This window comes from Globicephala melas, chromosome 3 (assembly GCF_963455315.2).
Source record: "Globicephala melas chromosome 3, mGloMel1.2, whole genome shotgun sequence".
NCBI lineage: Eukaryota > Metazoa > Chordata > Mammalia > Artiodactyla > Delphinidae > Globicephala > Globicephala melas.
Genome location: NC_083316.1, coordinates 111,794,557 through 111,819,074, shown reverse-complemented (window position 1 = coordinate 111,819,074; position 24,518 = coordinate 111,794,557). Strand labels below are relative to the sequence as shown.

The following is a 24,518-nucleotide window of genomic DNA, read 5'->3' as shown; positions in this document are numbered from 1 at the left end:
ATATAGTTATGAAGCAAAATGTTGGATAGCTTCTACCATACTGGAAATCAAATTAAATCTAGATGTTTTTTAACAGTCTTGACAGATATAATCCTAGTTACCATGTAAATTTATGGTAAGCTGCTGTGATATTAGCCACAGGTGCTACTTTTAATATATGAGCCACATCTGGCTGGGAATAGAATTTCTCAGAGGACTGAAAATGACCTCACTATCAGACAATGGAAGGGAAAAATCAAGACCACTGTGGCATATAAAAAGCTGAAGATGTGGTCCACAACTAAATATTTCACATAAAATTCATTTTAACTCTGCAGTTGTAGGTTAAAAGATATTATGCTTTCAATATTTAAGAGGCGTAGATATACTTCAACCAAACAGCCAAAAGATTAAGAATGTAAGTCAGTTATGAATACCCTGGCTACGTATATAATACTAGTTTTCTATCCTTTGATCAACGTCGGGAAAAATGATGCACTAAGACTTGAAAAGAAAATTCTTTCATGGTTCCCAAGCACAAAACATGATTAGATACCACCAAGCATACCAAACCAAGATGTAACCATTACTGATCTCTAAGCAGCAACTCTCCAGCGCCAGGCCAACATCACTGGTTGGGTTTTTAAAGTTCTTTGGAGCCATTCATCACGCCCAAGAAAACATTCTCATAAGGTGAAATTTTTACAAAATCATTACAAGTAATCACCATTCTAAGTCTGAGAACCAGCAATATCACCACAGACAAATACAAAGAGAAAACACAAGTTTCTCTTACTTACCCAATTCAAAAATAAAAAGAAGAATATGTATAAAATATACAATTGTTTCCTTTTAAGAAACCCTTTCTGGGCTTCCCTGGTGGCGCAGTGGTTGAGAGTCCGCCTGCCGATGCAGGGGACGCGGGTTCGTGCCCCGGTCCGGGAAGATCCCACATGCCGCGGAGCAGCTGGGCCCGTGAGCCATGGCCGCTGAGCCTGCGCGTCCGGAGCCTGTGCTCCGCAAGGGGAGAGGCCACTGCAGTGAGAGGCCCGCATACCACAAAAAAAAAAAAAGAAAAGAAACCCTTTCTGAACCACTCAAAACCCATCATTTGCTAGAGAACTGGCAAGTGTGGAAATGTGATAGAGGATTTACAAAGATTGAATTTCCTATGAAATAACTCTTCCCAAATTAAACAAGCCTTCGTTATCTGAAAAAAAATCTCTAAAAGAGAAATATTTCTATGAAAATATTCCCTACACCATTGCCCTACGCTGTAAGAACGGTAGCTACAAAGCCCTATAACATAACATTTTCCTTCTGACCTTCTCAAGTAACTGGAAGGGCTTGATTTTTTAGCTTCAACAGATCAATTCAATCTAGATGATGATTTCTATTTACTTTAACAAGTAACTGGATCTATGCCTGATCTCAATGGGCATCAAGATCCTGAGTGTCTTTAGCAAGAAGAACCTGGTATGATTCCCGGATACTTTTGTGATCAATGGACAGCATTTATATGGAGCATTTAGGAAAGGTAGGCTCACAAAGTCTCATCTGTGGTTAGTTATGATAGAAAGGCACTGGTTAAATTAAACATGGCCTTTCCTTTCAGTGGAATCCTCTATATATCCCACCATTAAAAACCATGAAGTAAAATACTTTACTGACAGCGAAAAATGGTCACCATACATAAAGTGAGAAGATGCAACTGAGCAAAAAAGCATCTACAATATGACTCCAAATATATGTACATACGTACATACTCACAAAACACACATTCACACATACTGCTTTTTAAGTGGGCAGAAGGTATATTTTTCTTCTTTGTACTATTCTGTGTCTTCCTAATTATAAAACATACTATGCAGTCAGGAAAAAAAATGTATCTATTAACAAGCTAAACAGACCACACAAATGAAACAGGGTGCTATCATTCCCAGAAGAGAGAGAGGCCAGGCTGACCTCTGTGGGGTATGAGTGATCCATAAATGTTAAACCCTTCTATTTAAACCTTGCAGTTTTAAACAAATAGGAAGATGGAAAGAGACTCATTCTCAAGCTTATGTAACAGAATCACAGTTTAAGACATTTAGAATTACAATGGCCCTCTCTTCTACACACCTGTGTCCACAATTGTATGGTCAATGGCTCAGAAAGCTGGGGTCTCTCAGTGTAGAAGTTTATCTTCTCTACACCGAGTTCTAATTTGCCAAGTTAAGTTTTTAGCTGCTCTTTGCAGACCTTCTATCTGGAAGAGACTTCCCCCTCCAGGTAGAAGTTGACCTCTAATCTGTAGCTGACTTAGGACAAATAACTGATCAATCAAGTATTATAAACTAATGCTTTCAGGGCAGGGCATGGGAACCATGTAGCAATTTACAGGTCAAATTCCTATCAGTAGCTGGCTACCCTTTTCTTCAAAATATGCAAAGAACACATTGCCTCTTTTAAGCCCTCCAAAATAAACACTGTTTCCTAAACAGAACAAAGAAACAGACTCAATTTTGAACAGCAGAGTTGTTCATTCAAAGGTCTAGGACATTCCTAAATAGAACAGCATTCCATATCCTGAATTACCCCACAACCCTTCAAAATATAGACTTGGGTTAGAGAAGAGCTGTGGCCTCAGAATAAGTGGGAAGCCTGGCCTTGGAAGGACGGCGCCTCACTGCTTCGTCTGTACGTTTGAGCAGGTTCCTTCTTACCATTAGTAACCTGGGCTTCCTAATACCCAACCCCGCAAGGCTGCTGGAAAGCTTCGATGAAACCACCTACATTATTTCCCAGGTCACCCAACAATGAGCTACTAATGCCTGGAAAACACTCAATAGTTCATAAAATACTTCGTGACTCTCCAAACTGTCAGAAAGAAAACTGACTTGGTTGCATTTCTGGTAAGTAATGCAACATTAAAGAGTTACCTGTATTACAGGTATGACCTTAAAAACCTGTATTACAGAGTGACCTTAAGGCAACATTTTTACAACAAAAACTTTTTAAATAATTCCTAAAAAAATGTATCAAACAAACTTTTAAAACTTTTCTATCTGGAACGCCACCAAGTTATGATTTTAAAAAGAGAAAGAAAAGAAAAGCAAATCAGCCAAGAGGGCTGGACCAGTGGTCACAGAAAAGGAAAGGAATCTGACATAAAAGAACTGTCATGAAACGAAAATGAGTGCCTAATGGATAACAGGTAGAAGGCCTGCAGCAGTGTGATGCTCTGTGGAGTCCTGGCAGAACCTGCCGTGGTCCCTCAGGACACCAAGATTTACAAAAGGCTGGGTGTGGGTGGCTGAAGCCGCGGAGCCACAACATCGCGTAAGTGCCAACCTCAGCCTCTCCTCGGTGGAGGTGATTTACTAGAGATGCCACAAGTGGCCCCTTTCTTTCTCCGACACTCCAAAACTGCCTGCAGAACAGAGGCACGATCAATGCGGTTCTTCTGGGAAGGGTGCCACGGCCCTAAAGACCATCCCATCATACATACCAACTTAGCAGCCAAGTAAGTTGGTCACTGTTAGGAAACATCTGTGTTTAGGAGTAAGGAAACGAGAGAAAGGAGAAGTCCCTGGTGAGAAAGGGTTTTAGGTAGTAACCTGTAGGAGACAAAAGCACTATGTTCCCCTGGGGCTAAGGGCACTGACTAGGATCACCTATGTGAGCCCAATCAAGGGGCTTCATGTATTCAAAATACCTAGGTAACACTGGGAGGGCACTGTGGGAGAGGTACACAAGCACAACCCAAGTCTTCACCCTCAAGGCACTTACGTGTTAGATGCAGAGAGACAAAAGTAAGTGGTCACATTCCTCTGTTGCATGATTTAAGCTGCACTTACTCACATCCTAATCCCACCACTGGTTCACTGTCAACTTCACCACAGGGCCTCAATAGCCTCATCCGTCCTAGCACTAATGTTCACAGGTTTAATATCAAAACAAGGCTGAAAGAAAACCACTAACAAATAGGATAATGCAAGGGCTGAATTACAAACAGAAAGAACAGACAAGAGGCTAATGTCTGTGGCTACAAAGATCTATGTAAGGCACATGAGCTCCACTTCCTCTCCAGTCTGCCCTGCACCCCCATCCCACACAAACGATCCTTCCTACGGCCACTGATGACCTCCATGTTGCTTAATGCGTGATCATCTTTTGGTACTCATCTTACTTGGAGTGTCAGCAGAACTGATTCCTCTCTCCCTTTTTTTAAAAAAATTATTTATTTAATTTATTTATTTTTGGCTGCATTGGATTTTCGTTGCTGCGCACAGGCTTTCTCTAGTTGCAGCGAGCGGGGGCTACCCTTTCGTTGCAGTGTGCGGGCTTCTCATGGCAGTGGCTTCTCTTGTTGCAGAGCACGGGCTCTAGGCTCACACGCTTCAGTAGTTGTGGCACGTGGGCTCAGTCGTTGTGGCTCATGGGCTCAGTAATTGTGGCTCATGGGCTCTAGAGCACAGGCTCAGTAGTTGTGATGCATGGGCTTAGTTGCTCCGCAACATGCGGGATCTTCCCAGACCAAGGCTCGAACCCACGTCCCCTGCATTGGTAGGCGGATTCTTAACCACTGCGCCACCAGGAAAGCCCCCTCTCTCCCTTTTAAAACATCATCTTCTTCTGGATTCTGTGTACAACACTGGCCTGATTTTCTTCCTATTTCACTATAAAGTCTTTCTCAGTCTTCTGCCAACACCTCCTCTTCTATCCTACCCCTAAATGGACCGGGTTCTGAGCCCTCTTCTCTTCTCACACTATAATTTCTGCCTGGGTAACCTCATCTATTACATTGGCTTGGTTCCATACACATCTATGTCTCCCCAATTATCTACAACCCAGACACAAAACTACCTTCTTAGGGTTGACACTGGGATGTCTCGTAGCAACGCACATTTAACAATATCCACACCAGAAACCTTGATCCCTGCACACCAATCCTGTTCCTTTCCCACACTTCCCCAGCTCAGTAAATGTCACTCCCAACCACCCAGTTCCTCGGGTCCTAAACCTGAAAGTCATACTTAACACTCCCTGCTCTTCTTCCTCACCACCCATCACCACTCCTCCCTTGTAGAGAAACTTGGGTTTTCTCTTGATATTTTTATTCCCTGTAAGTGTTATGTGTGGCATCATTGGTTCCTGCTCATGTAAACTACTAAAAGCAGCTCCAACCTCTATACCTCTCTGCTTCCCCTTTGTCATTATCCAGTCCAGAATCTCCTGCTGTGTCCACCTAGTAATGATGTCTCACCTGGATGAATGCAACAGCCTCCTTACTATTCTCCTCATGTAATTTTTTGCCCCCTCCCGCCTCCACTTCATCCTCTAAGTCCTCAGACAGCCTGCCCACTTCCCATAACACCATGTCCTCACCCCTCCTGTCCTCTTCCTGTCACCTTTCTGGGCCGCCATATTGATGCATGTGAATGTCCTGGCTGATGCTCTCAAGAACATCAATGATGCCAAAGAGATGCAAACACCAGGTTCTTACTAGACTGTGCTCCAAAGTCATCATCCAGTTTCTAACAGTAATAACGAAGAATGGTTACATTGGCGAATTTGAAATCACTGATGACCACAGAGCTGGGAAAATGGTTGTGAACCTCATGGGCAAGTTAAACAAGTGTGTAGTGATCAGTCCCAGATTTGATGTGCAACTCAAAGATCTAAAAAAATGGCAGATTGCCCATTTGGTTTCATTATACTGACAACTTCAGCTGGCATCATGGACAAAGAAGCAGCAAAACAAAACACAGGAAAGAAAATCCTGGGATTCTTTTCCTAGGGATGTAGTACACACGTGCAAATGAAATGTCTCAATGGACAAAGGAAATAAAAGAAAAAGAAAATGCATCAGCTTATCAGTTCCTTGGAGAGGTCTTCCCTGACAGCTCTCCTCCAACTGAATTCAGTTTTCCCATTTTCTCTCTCTCAACTGTCTCTTCTGCTGGAGAGGCAGTATCCACACTGGCAAATGGAAGGGATTGCCTGGGTCAAATCCCAACTCCACTGCGGGGCCCTGGGTAAATCACTTAATCTAAACTCTGGTACCCTTACCTGTAAAATGAGGTAAATATTCTCTGAAAGACAGGGTTTTGTGAGGATTAAATGAATAAATACATGTAAAGTCCTTACAACATAGTGCCTGGCCCAAAGCTGGAGTGCTCACCAAGCATTAGCTATTAGGATGTTTCTTCATGGCACTTACCGTAACTGGCAATTATACATGCGTTATTTTCTTTGTTTATGCTCTCCCTCCCCTACTATACTGTAAGTGTTAGCTCCAGTTCCAGTATGGCACTAATGTTTTTTGCCCCCCTGTCCTTGGCTTCCCCACTTCTTCAGTGAAAGGGATGACTAGGTGACCTCTCGGGTACCTCACAGTTCTAATCTCTAACAGACTAAAGAGGCCTCTTACAGAGAAGTAATGAGAGGTAAGGTTAGAGACTGTGGGCAGCTTTGAAAACCTCTGAGAAGATGATGTCTTGTAAGATGTAACAGAAAGGAACTGGGATTTTCTGAGCAGATACCAACTTGGTCACAATAAAACAGCATGCAGGCCAATGAAGGCAGAGAGGGCCTAGAGGTAAAAAGCCATGAGGAAGCTCCTTCCGGAGCGCTAGGGGGAGGAGAGGTGCACCCAGACCAAGCACAGTCACTGACCAGTTCCTGGTGACTGATCACCAAGATAATTCTTCAGTTTCATGTCTGGATGCTTGAGAGAATGGTGGTCCTGAGACAAACAAACAAGTTTCTTTTAGGAAACTTTCTTGTAGGAAAGACAGAAAGACAATAAGAGTTTGCTTTCAGATACCTTAAACCTGAGGCAACACTGAACGAGGGAGAGAGCAGCACAAGGACCCTCCATGCCAATCTTCAGCCCAGCTCACTGAACCAACCTTAGGGCCCTCACTTGCCCCACACATTACAAATAAGATGTGCCCTCTTTCTCCCTGTCCCTGACCTGTGCCACCTGCCAACCCCTCCCCCGTAGCTCCTTCCTTCAAAAAAACCTATCAGACCTATCAAAACTCCCCCTTCTCCAGGCAGACTTCCTGGATTACACCTTTCAGCTTCTTAATATTTCAGATTTTAGTGCCCAGTTAGCATGACAATTTTAAAAATCAACTATCAGGACTTCCCTGGTGGTCCAGTGGGTAAGACTCCGTGCTCCCAATTCAGGGGGCCCGGGTTTGATCCCTGGTCAGGGAACTAGATCCCGCATGCATGCCGCAACTAAGAAGTCCGCGTGCCACAAGTAAAGATCCCGCATGCCGCCACTAAGACCCGGCACAACCGAAATAAATAAATAAATAAATAAATATTTTTAAAAATCAACTATCAATATCTTATGCAAGGCAGATGTTCCACCTCCCCAACAAAACTGGGAATTCTTCTGGGCAGGAACGGAATCAGTTGCTTCTTTTGCATCTTCCTCCTTCCACGCCTTGGGCCCAGAGCAGTGCCAGCCCCTCAGTGGTTGCCGGCTCAAGGACCTCGCTACGCTCTCTGATCCTGACAGAGCCAGGCCCTCTGGCTCTCAGTGGGGAGACCATGTGGCTCCCAGCCCAGCCCCAACTGGGTCTGCTCCAGGCACCTGGTGCATGTCCGTGGTCAGTGCTACAGTGGCAAGGACAGGGCATTTGAAGTCAGTTTGATGAATGATATGGTAGAAGGCCACAATCCTGCCTTACTGGCTGAGAGCACAGGAGCAAACTGATTCATTAGTGGTGTTTGCTGTTTTGATAAGACTGATTTTAACGATACAATTAAATGATGTCTGATTGCTCAACAGTGATACCTGGGTTGCTCCCACACAAGCACAGCTCTGTTTGTCCTAGCTGGTGAACAGCCCCTTTCTCAGGGAAGTATTGTCAAACCCATCTAAGGCAGAAAAGTAATCCAACAAGCAGTCCTCGGAAAGCAAGATATCTCCCAGAAGAAATAAAAAAGTAAACACAAAATACCTTTCTATATCACAGTAGGATCTAAAAATGTTGCTGTGGGAACCAGAGATGAGTCTGGCACCTACTAACTGTGACATGACCCCGTGTGACCACAGCAAGTCCATGATCACAGTCTGGTTCAGTGTCCTTCTGTAAAATTCAGAGGACTAATTTTAGTGAACTAGTTAGAATGGCCCATTCCAGCCTGGATCAGAAGGGCAATATGATGGTAAATTATCTGCAACACAGGGAAGAGGATGCATTGCTTTGTTTTGTTTAAAAGGATGTAGAGAAAAGAGCAACACAGAGAGCTCAGAGCCAAGGTGAGCTCTGGTAGGCCACGTGCCTCCTGAGGTGAGAAAGCCACTGGTCACCACCTGGCCACAGGAACATGACTGCAGCGTTGTAGTTACTGCTCGGAAGAGCTGATAAAGAGTTGATAAAGCCTCTTCATCAGGCACCCAAGGTCCGTATTTCAAAACAGCTGAGTGCAAGTTTCTATGTCATGGCCCTAATGCACCAAAACTCTATTGACAAAACTCTTGCTGTGCAAACCTAAACACTATTGATAATGGCTGTACTGAAACAATGGAGTGGCATACCAAAGAAAAACAGAAACAGAGCAGAAAACACGACCAAAATACTTTTAAGTGATTACTTAAGGTCTCCTTTAAATTATTTTCCGTAATTATCGAGCCAGCAGTCCATTGTTATTAATTCATATTCAGCCTATTTAAGCGGTACCAGCAACACAGGCTGAAAACAAATGCCTCAGTAATTTCCTAACTTTTGAGTGTTATTTTCTTGTCAGTTAAATTTAAAGCAGCCCATTTGTGACCACATTATACCAAGTTAATCTCATCTAAAGTGCTTCACAAACCCTAACAGCTACGCTAAGGTTTTATACTAATGAAAGCAATTTACATAAATGAAATTTATGTCAATGCATTTCATGACAAATTTTGTATTTTATAATAATTATAGTACTTATATGATAACATCTGTTGATAGTCACAGTCTAAACCTGGCAAAGATTTAAACCCACAACATTTTCCATGCATCATGTACATTATCTGTGAAAAGCAATAAAAAAAAGTAATGAATGCATTAATCATACCAATATCATCTGCAAAGCATAAATCTGAAATACCTTTCACGTCAGCTCAAACTGCGTTTTATTTTTTACACACCTGATTTTACGCCATCTGTAAAAGGGCAAGACAAAGACTTTTGAGGAAATTATATTTCTTGGCTGTTTGACTTTTACAAAATACTCAGGCGAAGTTGTGTAAACAGAAGGTTTACTATACTACTAAGAAAAAACGATGCAGTTAAAAGTCCATTTTTATTAAAGGACGGTGTAATCACCACAACATTTTCACACTGCAGTGTGGTGTCATATCTGCATTTTTTACACCTGTTTTACATTTCCCTCCGTCTATCTATCACATGTGTTTTTACAAATACACATCAGCTCTAAACCTCTTCTATGACATAAACAGCAGAAGCAAGACTCCAAATGATAACATTTTAGGCTCTAATTTCCCTAACCTGATGGACACCAAACCAACGTCCCAGCCACCACCTGACAACATCAGCGTGTCCTGCCCGGGACTCCCCGGGACTCCAGGAATAACTTCAAAGTGAAAACCAACATGAAAACACCACGCAGATATTCTTACCAGCTTCCCAAATTTTAGGTAAAGTTTACTAAAAGGTAGCGTCTCTACTCTCTACTCCAGTGACAACTGTGAACACTTTCTCAGGTTTCTAGTTGGCTAAAAAAGCCCATCAGGGGCTTCCCTGGTGGCACAGTGGTTGAGAGTCCGCCTGCCGATGCAGGGGACACGGGTTCGTGCCCCGGTCCGGGAAGATCCCACATGCCGCGGAGCGGCTAGGCCCATAAGCCATGGCCGCTGAGCCAGCACGTCCGGAGCCTGTGCTCCGCAACGAGAGAGGCCACGACAGTGAGAGGCCCACATAACGCAAAAAAAAAAAAAAAAAAAAAAAAAAAGCCCATCAGTGGGCACATGTTAAGAGCAAGCAACTGGTGTGATAATCAGACAGGTTTTCACTTTCCCTGGCTCCCAGACACACAGATAATAGCCTAAACTTTAAAAGCAAAATGACACTTTCTAACCTATAACAAGCCGAAGCCTTAAGAACATCCTCACTGAGAGTGTTTCTTTACCCTCACCAGGCAGTGAATATCCACTTTCAAGAGTACTCAGATGTGACATTTATATTACTGAATTACTGACTCATAACTTAATGAACAATAAAAACTGAACTAATTCGTTCACAAGGAGAGTGCCTGAGACCTCCACCCATGTCCTGCCAGGATCGTTAAGATTTTCATTAACAGTTGTCTGTCTCCTGGTATCAACAAGCCTTTGACTTCACTAAGTGTTTCAGAATGTTAACCATAAGCCTATTATCAAATTCCTCAATAAAACATCTTTACAGAGTAAGTCAGCAACAGTAACTTTCAACTGCTCTACAGCAGGAGTTCCAGGACAGGAATAGAAACCATTTTACAAACCCCAAACTCACATATGGTGGGTGTTACTGCTGCTAGACACACAGAACCCCACTCCTCCACCATCGCCACCACCGCCGAGGCCATTCAGAAGCCCCCTCCCTACTCCAGTGCCAGAAATCTTTTAACAGCAGCAGTTACATTAACCAAATTGTGATGAACAAGACAAAGCACAAATAGAGCTGGGACCCTGCCCTGTGAGAGATACTCAACTTGGACAAGCTATTAGACTGAACCATGTAAAAGAGCCATTTTTGTAGGTCAAATCTGGCTGAGTATCAGCCAGTTCATAAGATTCCATCTAACAAAATCGAATACCCTGCAGGCAGGCCCACCTAATAAAGCACAGATAAGGTACAGGAGCTCCTCCTGGAACGCAGAGAATTACAGTTCTTTTTCACAAAGCTCAGTCCCTCTCTCATGAATCAAACCTGCTCTCCATTACCAAGTGTAAAATCCTTATCTCCTCCAGCCAGAACTCTTCATTCACCCAAAAGGTACCAAACTAGGTCAGCTGACGCACCCCCACTCTTACCTATTCCTGATACTAAGTTTGTTTCTGCACTGAACAGGTGTGGTCCAGTATCCAAGAAGGAGAGACTGGGGACAGCCTTCCCAGGGGGCTGTGATGCCGCCTGGCCCACCTGGGCTCCTGCCCTGGAGGGCTCCACCTGCTGGCATCTGGAGTAGCTGTTGCCTGGGTTCAAAGCCTCATCTTCTAAACCTGCTTCCAAAGCATAAAATTTCCTCTGATTTTTTTTTTTTTTTTTTTTTTTGGCTGCGTTGGGTCTTCGTTGCGGTGAGCGGGGGCTACTCTATTGCAGTGAGCGGACTTCTCATTGCAGTGGCTTCTCTTGTTGCAGAGCACGGGTTCTAGGAGCATGGGCTTCAGTAGTTGTGGCTCGCAGGCTCAGTAGTTGTGGCTCACGGGCTTCAGTAGTTGTGGCTCGCGGGCTCTAGAGCGCAGGCTCAGTAGTTGTGGTGCACGGGCTTAGCTGCTCTGCAGCAATGTGGGATCTTCCTGGACCAGGGCTCGAACCCGTGTCCCCTGCATTGGCAGGCAGGCATTGGATTCTTAACCACTGTGCCACCATGGAAACCCATTTCCTCTGATTTTGTAAGCTTCCCACTTGTCCCTACATGACAATGCCTAACAAAATGTATCTTTATGGAAGGCTCACACCCACGTTTCTAACTGACATTTTGTTCTTTCAACACTATCACCCTGCAGTTGCCAAACACCTAAGAATACGTTTACATGTCACTCAGAGACCTCTCCCTCCTTATGTCTACATGAACAGAAAAAAAAGCAAAACTCCTTTACAAATGCCAACCCCACCCTAAGTCCAAGTACTCCAAGTGTCGAAACTTCCTGCCTCAGCCCTGGCACCGCCATGCTCGGAACACCCATAGAGTCTCACCATTACCTTTGCACCACCACCGAGGAAAGACAATGGGCTAACAGCAACCAAAACCCACAGCCACTTCATCCACCTACGCCATTAGGATCCCTCGGGAATTTTCACATTTATATTCGCTAAGTATTTGCGCCGATCTGAGCTATCAAATGCATGTGGACTCTTTGGAACTAATCATATCTTGGAATAAAACCTCTAAGAGGAAAAAAGTCCAAATATATTTTACTAGCTACTTCTTATGGTAAAACCTAGAATAACCCAAAGCTTTGAGAAGTAGCTTTTCCATCCAGGGTCAATGAAAAGGTTTCTAAAATGTATGGTTCAATTTCTATAGTAATAAAAGAAATGGATTCTAAAGCAAACTTATAATACCATTTCACACATGCTACATAAGCAAACCACTTAAAAACTGTAACACCCGGGACTTCCCTGGTGGTCCAGTGGTTGAGATTCCGCGCTTCCACTGCAGGGGCCACGGGTTCCATCCCTGGTCGGGAACTAATATCCCACACGCTGCGAGGCACAGCCAAAAAAAAAAAAAAAAAAGTAACACCCAACAAGTGTAATCTTACTCCTGAAGATTTATTGTAAGTAAAAAGACAAGACTGTATAAAGAACTGGAAAATGAGGGCTTCCCTGGTGGCACAGTGGTTGAGAGTCCGCCTGCCAATGCAGGGGACACGGGTTCATGCCCCGGTCCAGGAAGATCCCACATGCCGTGGAGCGGCTGGGCCCGTGAGCCATGGCCGCTGAGCCTGCGCGTCCGGAGCCTGTGCTCCGCAACGGTAGAGGCCACAACAGTGAGAGGCCGCCGTACCGGAAAAAAAAAAAAAAGAACTGGAAAATGTTCATACCCTATTGAACAAAAAAACAGAACATTTTTTACCTATATATTCAGCAAAGACTAAAAAAAAATACATGCTAACACCCAGTGTGAAGTCTCTTAGGGGAGATGGGGGTCATCAGCTCTGACCATGGCTCCCTCCAGCGTGTAAAGCTGAGGCCAGGAGAGGTGCTGTCACATGCAGCACAGTGGGCCTCCCCTAACTCCTGCTAAGGGCAGGGCTGCAGTGAGGGAGACATGGTCTTAGCAAGGCATACACACTCATGTGGAAATGCCTGCTCACAATAAAAAGTTACAGGTCCACAGGCTAGAGTGGACATGCTCTCATACCCATCTGGCATACACGGGGGACTGTACCTAGAAGATAAATTTCTAGATTCGTGCGATGGGTATTGTTGGACAATGGGTATTTTAAAAGTTGATACACATCACCCAATTGCTCTCCAAAAAGGTTATATTACTTGACACTCCGACCTCTTCACTTTCCATCTCCCACATCACAACTGCACTTCCCTCCTCACCAGCTTAGACTCCAAAGTCCAATGTTTTGACCCTCCCTTGCACACATCCTTAGTCTCCTTGCCCCCTGTTCCTCCACTGCATTCATCTGCCAAAAGTTCAGCCCTTGTTAACAGCTCATACAACTCAATAACAAAAAAAAACAAACAACCCATTCAAAACCTGGGCTGAAGACCTAAATAGACCTTTCTCCAAAGAAGACATACAGATGGCCAACAGGCACATAAAAAGATGCTCAACATCACTAATTATTAGAGAAATGCAAATCAAAACTACAATGAGGTACCACCTCACACCAGTTAAGAATGGCCACCATGAAACCTACAAATAACAAATGCTGGAGAGGGTGTGGAGAAAACGAAACCTTCCTACACTGTTAGTGGGAATGTAAATTGGTGCAGCCACTATGGAAAACAGTTTGGAGGTTCCTCAAAAAAACTAAAAATAGAGTTCCATATGATCCAGCAATCCCACTCCTGAGCATATATCAGGACAAAACTATAATTCAAAAAGATACATGCATCCCCCGATGTTCACTGCAACACTATTTACAACAGCCAAGACATGGAAACAACGTAAATGTCCACTGACAGAGGAATGGATAAAGAAGATGTGGTACATATATACAATGGAATATTACTCAGCCATAAGAAAGAGTGAAATAATGCCATTTGCAACAACATAGATGGACCTAGAGATTATCATACTAAGTGAAGTAAGTCAGAAAGAGAAAGACAAATATCATATGCTATCACTTATATGTGGAATCTAAAATACAACATAAATGAACCTATCCACGAAACAGAAAAAGACTCACAGACATAGAGGACAGACTTGTGGTTGCCAAGGAAGAAGGGGGTGGGGGAGGGATAGACTGGGAGTTTGTGTTTAGTAGACGCAAACTATTACATAGAGAGTGGATAAACAACAAGGTCCTACTGTACAGCACACGGATATCCTGTGATAAACCATAATAGAAAAGAATATGAAAAAGAATGTGTGTGTGTGTGTGTGCACATGCACGCGTGTATATAGCTGAACCACCATACAGCAGAAATTAACACAACATTGTAAATCAACTATACTTCAATAAAATAAATTAAAAAACAAAAGAAGTTCAGCCCTTGTTAAGCCCAACCCTGCACGTACTCCAAGCCTGTGCCCAAGCAGCTGAACATGGCTGGACAAAACACACAAGATCCTCACCTTAAATGTTTGCCCATAAATCTCCAGTGACACTGAGAACTGCCCAGCAACTGCCCACATTTCACAGTTCCTTCACTGTCTTAGTCTCTAAGAGGACTATTTCATGCCTTTTCCTATTTTTCCAGATCTCCAACACTCCTCCCTCCCACTCCGACTCATTCTCAACTGATGACTTCATTAAAAAAACAGAAGCAATCAGAAGAGAAAACTACCTCTTCTTCCCAAGGCGAACGTGGCAACCTACCTGCATCTGTACACACACACTCAGCCTTCCTTCCTATCACCATGGAGGTACCATGCCTGCACCTCCACCTGCCCTCTTTTGCCGATCCAGGACAATTATCCCCTCTGACGGCTCTCAAACTGTTATCCCCAGCCTGAACTCTGACCTCATATCACCAACTGCTGATCCAATATTGCCACTGGGGTGACTAGTAAGTATCTCAAACCTGACATGTCCAAAATGGAATTCTTAATTCCCTACCCTGCTCTCCACTCCACTTTCCCCAGCCAAGTAAATGGCACCGGTGGCACCACCAAAACCTTGGGATCATCCTTGACCCTCTCCTTCCCCCACATCCAATCTAACAGCAAGTCTGGACTGTTCTATCTTTAAAATAAATGAGAAATCCTGCGTTTCTCTCCACATACCACTGCTTCCCCCATAGTCTATCACCATCTCTTGCCTAGCCTATCACATGGCAACGCATACAATCTGCCTGCTGCCACTCTTGCCCTTCTACCATCTGTTCACAGCAGAACAGCCAGGGTGATCTTTTTAGAACATAAACTGCATAATGGCACTTCTCTGCCTGAAACCCTCCAAGGGCTTTTTCCTTCACAGAATAAAATCCAAACTCCCTGCACGGCAACAAGGCTCCAGTGCTCTGGCCCCTCCCTCCCTTCAGCCTCTTCTCCTTTCTGTCCGCTCCAGAAACGGGCCCCCTGGCTCTTCCTCAATCACACCAAGATCACTCCTGCTCCAGGAATTTGGTACTTGCTGTCTCTCCACCAGAAATGCTCTTCCTTCGGTCTTCACATGCTCAGCTCCCTCACATTACTCAGGCCTCAGATGTCCCCTCCCCAGAGAGGCCTTTCCAGCCCCCTCCATCTTAAATAGTGGGCTCACCCCTCCGTCACCCCCATCCCAATATCCTACTTTACTCTCCCTCATGACTTCATCACTACATGAAACTATATTATTTGTTCATTTGTTTATTGTCTATCTTCTCTGCTAGAAAGGGAGCTACATGAGCTTAGAATAGTGCCTGGCACAGAGAAGGGGCTTCATAAATATCTGGTAATGAATATTGCTTTTACAATAAAAATTAAACTACTTTAAAAAAATTTAACTGCGTGCACAATTGCCACATTGTGAATAAACTATACATATGGAGAAAGACTAGAAGAGAATAGGTAAAAAGATGGAAGTAGTTGCAATGGGAAAATTTTTATTTTTATTTCCCATCGTATTTTAATGTTTTATATCATTGCTTTATAATTTTAAAAAATACCTTTTCTGTATTGAAAAATAAATGAAAGATAAGTGAGGATCCATCAATGCCAGAGGGTCATCACTCTAAACATTAGTTGCAAAAAAGGGAAAAGCAGCCCTGACACCTGGGAGCTGGCCTGGACTGCCACCTAGGCCTCCAAGTTGCTAGGAGCCAAACCCAAACCTAGGCCTTGGTGCTGAACAGCAACAGCAACATCAGACAAGGCCACTCTGTGACCAAGAAGGATTAGGACAAAAATATAACCACTCTTGTAATGATTATTGTAATCATGACAATAATGTAATGCGGAGTATCACAGATATCACTCTGCAATGATATCTCAACACAAACAAAATGTGAACATTGTCCAAATCACAAAACACCAAGCACCCGCCTCTCCTGGCTAATGAGTGACTGCTGCTTCTTTACCAGTTTCAGCTTTGGCCCCACTTTAGTCCATTCTCCCTCTAGGTAAGATTTATTAAAATAGTGAATCATAGAAGAGCCCATTTGCAGACAGCATCCAACCCAGAGCAAAGCTCTGATCCTTAAAGACTCCAAAATCACCAACACCAGCCCAAATCCGGTAGTAAGTCTTTCCAACACCGTCTTCCTGAGATGCCCCACGGTTCCCTATGGCGTGCACTCTTCCTCACCACAACAAGCAATAAGCCTAACTTGTTCAGCTATTGGTATGTTCCTGGTGGTCTTTGGCTGGTGGGCACTGACACTTGTCATGACATCAGTTGCCACTACAGGCCATTACATGCAGAAGTCATAGGAGCCTGGCTAGAAAACCAACAGCAGGATATAATATCAGTGCTGGTTCTCTGAATACGTTCCCTGACATCAGCTGATTTTCTTGTCGTCTGCCTCTTTTTCCTAAAAGGTGAGTGAAGGGAGTGGGGGGGGAAAGCCAAGAAAATTAAGTGTCCTGGTGAATAACGTTATAATTAATCAAGGACACCCTGCACAGCTTCCCTTCCCCCCACCATTTCCGAAAGTACCCTGAGCACAAGGTTAGAGTGGGGCTGGATGACTGACTCATGGGCAGAGTCTGAGGCAACACTACTCAAGTACTTTAAGCCACATGTTCAAGCCCAATAAATTAGCCCAGGCTTAAAGAAGTCAGGCTGTACACATGTAAGACTTTTAATAAGCTTGGAAAATGCTACCTAGAGCTTATGCACAAGCTTACTGTACCAATGGGATTCCCTGCCACCAGCCACAGAGTGCTAAGCCCCTGACAAGAGCCATCAAGCATGTGGGGCAGCAGGGACAAGGAGTTGGCTTGGTCCAGGTTTCCTCAGGAGCTGGAGACACAGCAGAAGGCTGGTAGCCAGATGGATGGAGACCAGAATAGGGCATGCGGCACAGTGGAGCCAACGGCATTTACTAGGAAAACATGTCAAGGTTTCTTTGGTGGAAATCTGGTCCTCAGACACCCTTCCAGAAACAAGCAAACACTGTAATCAATGTCTGCATTTATCAAATGCTTGTTTGTACCCTGAACTGTGTTATGTACAATAGACAGTTATTTAAGCCAACAGGATCTCTGCCTTCTAGATGCTGACACCTAATATAAATAAAAACAATAAATCTGTCCAGAGGATTATCAAACTAACTGAACAAACATGGAATAGTCTAAAGCACTGACCTTATATAAATGCAATGGAGTAAGAACTGATGGGAGATGACTCTCTAAACAGGGTGGGGCCCTAATGGAACAGTTCCCCTGTTAAGGCTGAATCTCGAAGGCAGGGATCAGCTTTTAAGAAAAGCTTCAGGACTTCCCTGGTGGCGCAGTGGTTAAGAATCCGCCTGCCAACGCAGGGGACATCATAGGTTCGAGCCCTGGTCCGGAAAGATCCCACAGGCCGTGGAGTAACTAAGCCCGTGCACCACAACTACTGAGTCTGCGCTCTAGAGCCTGTGAGCCACAACTACTGAAGCCCATGCGCCTAGAGCCCATGCTCCGCAACAAAAGAAGCCATGCAATGAGAAGCCCGCGCACCGCAACGAAGAGTAGCCCCCGCTCACCACAACTAGAGAAAGCCCGCGCGCAGCAACGGAGACCCAACACAGCCATAAATAAATAAATAAATAAATAAATTTATTAAAAAGAAAAAAGAAAGAAAGAAAAGCTTCAAGGGCTGGCTATTGGGCTTGCAGAAAATGAGCCAATCTGAGAAGAGGGTGCAGCTTGGGAGATGATTTAGAGACAGAAATGCAACTATAAGGAGAAAGAAAACTTGACAACCATCCAAGAAAAGTAGGGGAAATCAGTCAAGCAGGTGTATGTTTCTCAACCACTTTTACTCATGTCCCCTTCTGATCAGTATAAAAAGCTCACACTCTCTGTTAATGTTATTCAAGATTTGAAAGGAAATTAAATCTCCTAACCAACACCAAATCAGAGCAATAGTGGTTTCAGAATCTGATTTTCCAAATCACACAAATCACCCTCTTCCCCTAGAGCTGAGACTCACCCAGTTGGGTGGTAGCAGCTGTCAACAAGGAAGGAGTAACTATCACTGAATTCTTAAGGAAGAAAGGATTTGGATCTTGGACCCACAGGGCACCAGACAACCAGTAGTATTAAAAGAGTTACAGCCTAAGGTGACAAAAATAGACCATGGCACAAGCAGGAATATGTAATAATTACCTGATTAAAATTTTTGAAAGAGAATTCTTTGTAGATGGCATCTCTCTCACTTAATTCCGACCATCCTGCTGCTTTAAGGTCAAGTATAACTTGGTTCCTCTCCTCTGCTGTCAACCAGTGAGCATCTGCTGACTATGAAAAGAACACATTTAATACCTGAAATGTAGAGGTTTGGTTAAATTCAAATAAATTTACTGCTCTTTACCTTATGTAGAGAGGTGGAAAAAAGTCTTAAGGGCAACAACTTCTAACCATCTTTGATTACTTTGTTCTCAAAATACACAATTCTCAAAAAACAGACAAAAACAAGGCTAGCTCTGTACAGAATCAGCTGTCTCCATTGTATGTGGGTTTATCACCCCTTACACATGCCTCAAACTTTACAATTCAGCTTCTCTGGTTTATTACAGACACAGCTGAGATCAACCATTTGTCCATCTTACCAAAGATCATCACCAAAGGCCAGCACTCCAGGACTTGGGAAACTGCGGCAAACACACCCACCCAAGGAAACCCTGCAAGTCCATCGTCAGAACCAGGATTGGAACCCAGGGCTCTAAACTCCTGGTCTACTGCTCTTTGGATGGTCCCACAGCACCTTAGTAGCCTTCAGTCCTTACTCACATGAGTCTCAACTATCTGGGTTCACCATCCCCTTTCAATTGTAATGAAAACCAATCCTCAAAGAGGAAAAATCAAATGCACATTTACAGGGGATTTTGTATAATAACTTCTGGGTGTCCACAGACCCTCTGGACTACAGGTAAAAAGCCCCTGCTTTAGTGGAACGAGTTTTCTCAGAAACACCGGTAAGACAAACTCCCTCAACTGTCTGGCCAGAGCGCTGCCCAGTCAGAAGCACTTGTGCGCAACTGTCCACCTTGTTCCTACTCATCCTGGTGATGACGTTCCCAAATCCGGAATTCTGTTGGTTAACAGGTCCACACTTTCCATGCTATTAGTTTTTTAACTGAAAGAACTCTAAGCAGCATGTCAGACAGAAGATAAGGATACTCTAGGAGAAGTCAGAAGAGCTATGCTCTCGCTCTGGCATAACTGCCCACCAGTACCTCCTGTCTTCCCTACATGCAGGGTTACTATCGTCTCAGATGAGGGAGGGACTGGCACCCAGAAAGACTGAACTAATGTGAGGGCTCCTTATCAAAGGGCAACCGGGGGCTGAGCTGTATCCTCTGCCATGAAACTTCAACTCATTCCCACTTCAGAAATCCTACAACCCTTTATCATTGACATCAATGTAATTAAGAAGGCAAAGTAAGTAAACTTAAAGACAACTTATTCTAGGAGGAGGACAAAAGGACGCTAATGAGTCAATTTTCTAGTTTCTCTTCCTTGCTAGGCCAGCTACCCTTCCCTACAACTAACAAAAGAGAAAGTGAGAATACCTCTTAATTAAATAAAAACATTTAAAGGCTTGTTATCAAAAACCATTTACTATTAAGAACCAATGTATCGATTAGCTTTACAATGACAGCTCTGAAAAATTTCACATAAAGACCTGCTACAGGAAACAAGCTAAAATTTTTATTAAATAAATATTTTAACTCAATTTAAACTATTTTGGAATCACTGAGTAGCTGCAAAGGAAACTATTAACCATGTTGTGGGCAATGCCGCAGTCACCCGGAGTCTGTGGAGCACACTCTGAGCTGTTTTCCTCCACCCTCTCCACCATCCACATCCCCAGTGAGGTCAATGTGCGCTCACCACAGATGTCTGCCTAGGAATAGGGACCGTGTTCAGGACTGTGAAATGAAGTCACTTCACCTACATAACACAAATGGTCCCCTTGGGGACATACCCTCTGCAGAACCCTTTGTGGTGGACTTTCTTTTTTTTTTTCCTGTGGGAGGTGTGGGGAGCGACAGGGGAAAGCATAGGATTTGGAGAGCAACCTTGATTCGAAGCCTAGCTTTGTTACTTTCAGCTGTGGGTGCTGAATAAATCACTTAGCCTCTCACTGAGTAGCAGCGTTCTACAGTGGGGAATGTTACAGTATCCACCTGCCCAGATTTTTTTAAAGGTTTAAAGAGATCTTAAGTGTGAAGGCACCCAGCAGAGAGTCTGGCATGTGGCAGCCACTCCAATCGCGTCTGTTTATTCATCCCTCCCCAAACACCCCAATTTTACTTGATCACCAGCACCCTAGACACAGGTATGCCTTGGGACACGCCTAGGTGACAGTAAGCACTCATCTTGCGTTCTCACCTTAGTGGCCACAAAACAGAGTGCTCATCTTCTCCGTCATCGAGTTATTTTACATTTCTTCTATTAAAGAATTTCAAACTGCCAAATGGGCTCTGGCAAGCAATCTAAGAAAATGAAATGGTGAGTTTAATGCAGTATTTTCCCACTAGGTGGTGCTGCAAGTTAAAACTTTCCCTCAAGTTAACTTACCCCCCAATATGTTAACTTCTAAAGCGGGGAAACGGGCGGGACGCCCCTCGGAAGAGGAAAGAATCAATGTGCAACCAAAAAAATAATTTATTGGTAATTCCTCAAAAAAATTAACACCAAGGCAAATGAGTTAATTCAACATTCAGTGCCCCGTTCAGAGCCGAGACGAAGACGGTGCCTGCTCTCACCGAGCGCACAATCTAGAGGACCCAACGCCACCTTAATCACATAAAGAGTCCCTAACCGTGAAATATTTTCACAACTACTTTTCGTATTCACTTTTTTTTTTTTAACGAAAGTCGTCCTGGTTTGTTTTCCGGTTGGCAATTTCGTAGGCTACGACGGAATTCTAGGCCAAGGGAAAACTGTCAGATGCTGCGGCCACCCTTGTCTCAGACCAGCGCGTCGGGCAGGTGCCAGGTGCCCAAACGTGCCTACCCAAAGTCCCAGCCCGAAGGCCCGGCCCACTTCGGGGCCTGCGCCGGTCCCTCCGCCCCTCGGCCGGCACGGGGGGGCCTCGCCCTCCTCCCGCACCGCGAGCCCTCGGCACTCACCATGGCCGCGAGGCTCTGGCTCCTGCCCCGCAGAGCCGCGAACCAACGCCGCGTCGCCCCTCGCGCCCCCAGCGCCGCAGCCATAATCTCTGGCCGAGGGCTGCCCGGCGCGCTGCCTGACCGCCCCTGCCCGAAGTCAGGGGCCGAGCCGGCAGCTCCCAGCCACGGCCCAGGACTTCCCGCACAACCCGGCCCCGCGCCGCGCAGGCCCAGACGCGGACCTGCCCCGGAAGGCCCCCAGATGCTACAATGGCCGGCGACGCTGCTGGCATCTAGGCGGACGCAAGGCAGGCCCCCGGCAGGCCTCCGCAGGCCCAGATGCTGTCAACCCCGGCTCTGCGGCCCGTCCTCGTCATCCCTGCCCGGTGCCGGGTTTCCCGCCTGTGCGAGAGCGGTAGGCGTGCTGGCGAGGCGATGAGGATGGACCTCCGCCTCGCTCTTCGGTGTCCGGGCCTCGGGTTGTCGCCGACCGTCTGACCGCACTGGGCTCCCTTCTGGGCGGTGGGGCGAACAGTCCGCGCAGGCGGGAGGACGTCGCGGGCAGGGGCAGGAACAGATGGGCTGCAGAGGGGCGGGGGGTGATTGGGGACCACTCCCCTCTGCTCGCGGTTGAGTGAACCATAGTGATCCGCATAAGGGCCTTATAAGGCAGGGGGCCGCCGGTTGGAAAGTGAGCTCTGCTCTGTTATTACTTAGCTGCCAATGCTCTGGGCAAACTGGCTCATCTGTCTTTGCCTAGATAAAATAATTTGGAAATCTAGCTCATAGTGCTCTCTAGAAGGTAGCACAGGCACGGTACACAGGCACCTCGGAGATACATTTGGACAGATTTAGATATTTTTTTATATATTTAGTTTTCGATAAAAGAAGTAGTCTTTTTTATATTTGTATTAGTATTTTATTCTCTTATCATCATTACTCCTTTTTTTGCCTTTCTTTTTGATGTGTAATTCACATACCATAAAATTCACCCTTTAAAGTGTACAATTCAGTGGTTTTTAGTATATGCACTTGTATCTTTTTTTACTAGTTTAAGCAAATTAATAATATAAGCAGTTTTGCAGAGGACATAGCAATACACTCGAATATTTTTTTAAAACGAGTCAATTTTAAGTTCAACTTAGCAGTTGCTAGCATTTGGCTTTATTTCTCATGTGGACTTGCAAAATATAAAGCCTTTTTACCCAAAATAGTCGAAAATTCAGACTCATGGCCCAGCCCATCTTCTTCCCTTTTGCCCACTTGATGAAAACTCAGCAGAGCAATCTTGCTGTAGACCTTCATCAGATGTCACTGATCTCAAGGCATTTATCTAAGACATTCTAGTTTCCTTTGCCTGATGCCTTAGGTGGACAGAGGCAGGGGTTGGAATTAAAAATTGTATTTCCAATATTTACTTTGGGTTTTTAGGATCATGAAAAATGCTATAGAAACTTGCTCATTAAAGTGAGAACTGAGAAATGAACTGGTAGTTGTCGGTAACAAGTTGGAGACCTCTCATCATTTTCAGTAGTTTGCTTTCATCATTTTCCTTCCCTAACATTTTCCTTCCCTAACACACTGTACGAGACTGTGGCATGTCAGCTCTAGTCATGAAAGCAGCAGCAGAATGCTAGTGCTAGTTAGGGCCCAGGGGAAGTGATGTCCACCAGGAGGGGCTGTGAATGCCCGGCCCTCACATGTAGGTCTCTTAGCAGGATTTAAGTCCCTCAGCAAAGATTTACTGGGCACATCGTCTGTAATGAACACTGTTGAGAAAAGCAGTCTCCTGCTCACAGTCTTTCACATAAGAATAGGCCTTGGACCTGGGACACTTCCTTACCAAAAAAGAGCCCACACACACTGTGCCAGGCTTATCAGCCTGTGAAGGTATCCTTCCCTGTTTCAGGCTGAATGTGTGCTCCTTTGTTCTGCTTAAGCATGGATGTCAATGACCTTGGGGCACACAATGCTATGGCACTAGAGGGGTGCTCTTTAGCCACACCCATGAGCCACTCTGCACACTACTGTGACTGATCTTGCTGTCTCTAAGTGAATAAAAACACTTCCATCCAGTGCTTGACCATGTTGTTTTCATTGGCAACTCTGATACCAAGAAGTCATGGACAGAAGTGTTTGGACTTATATCCCTGGTGGCTGGCATTGTGATGATCCTTGCTATCCTCCATGTAGTTGCAGTCCCCTTCTGGCATTGGTTCCTGGTACATGGTGTTCTCGACAGACATGTTTGGCTTGGGGTGGTTTAGCTGGTCTTGGACCACTTCCTTCCCCCCATCTGCTTCCCTGTCCCTCAACACCAGTGCTTCTGGCTGACCCTCCACACTTGCACCTCCCCTCCAGGGAGCAGCCCTGCTCCACATTTCCCTCCAGGGGAAGCTCTGTAGCTTATCTGAGCTAAGTGTCAGAAGCAAAGCCATGGATCTGTTGGTCATCCTGGGAGCCTTTCCTCACCCTCCAGACTAGAATAGGACCCCGTTACATATCAAACAATATGAAAATTCCTGTATCCTTCATAGGATAACGCCCACTTTGGAATCTGCCCCCAAGGAAATAAGACTATATACACAACCGTAAATCCAGCAAAAGAGCACAGGTTAGATAAGTAATGCTGAATCTATTCAAAGGCCTATTATGTAGCCACGGTTAGGAAAACTATTACCAACAGTGAAATATTTATTATTTGTTAAGCAAAAGAAGAAAAACGCTATATCATGACTACAAGTATGGGAAACACACATAAGAGAAAGACCGGAGTGATAGGCATACGATGGTTGCCTGAGGCATGGCAGAGAGGCAGGACTGGGTACCAACCCACATAGAGGCTCTGGAGTCAGAATGCTTAGGTTTGAAGCTGGGTTCCACCACTGGAAGCTGTATAACCAAGAGCAAGTTATTTAGGGCCTCATTTACTCATTTTAGAGTGGTGTCAATCTC

The 24,518-nt window shown here is 44.7% G+C and overlaps 2 protein-coding genes and 1 pseudogene across 2 annotated transcripts in view; 1 reads left to right on the top strand and 2 right to left on the bottom strand.

Annotated features, from left to right (window-relative positions):
* CATSPER3 (cation channel sperm associated 3) overlaps positions 1-18,729 on the bottom strand; it is a 94,234-nt gene extending 75,505 nt beyond the window's left edge. Inside the window, exon 1 of the mRNA XM_060296235.1 lies at positions 18,613-18,729. Coding sequence (XP_060152218.1) covers positions 18,613-18,653 — 41 coding nt within the window. The 5' untranslated portion in view covers positions 18,654-18,729. The remainder of the gene's footprint in view (positions 1-18,612) is intronic.
* The window catches only part of PCBD2 (pterin-4 alpha-carbinolamine dehydratase 2), a 49,908-nt gene extending 28,191 nt beyond the window's left edge, over positions 1-21,717 (bottom strand). The window contains exons 1-2 of the mRNA XM_030869575.2: positions 21,585-21,717; positions 18,613-18,744 (exon numbers count right to left, since the gene is read on the bottom strand). Of these exons, the coding sequence (XP_030725435.1) occupies positions 18,613-18,744; positions 21,585-21,668 (216 nt within the window). The 5' untranslated portion in view covers positions 21,669-21,717. The remainder of the gene's footprint in view (positions 1-18,612; positions 18,745-21,584) is intronic.
* Positions 5,396-5,764, top strand: LOC132596966 (small ribosomal subunit protein uS8-like; annotated as a pseudogene).
* Positions 21,718-24,518: the final 2,801 nt, after the last annotated feature.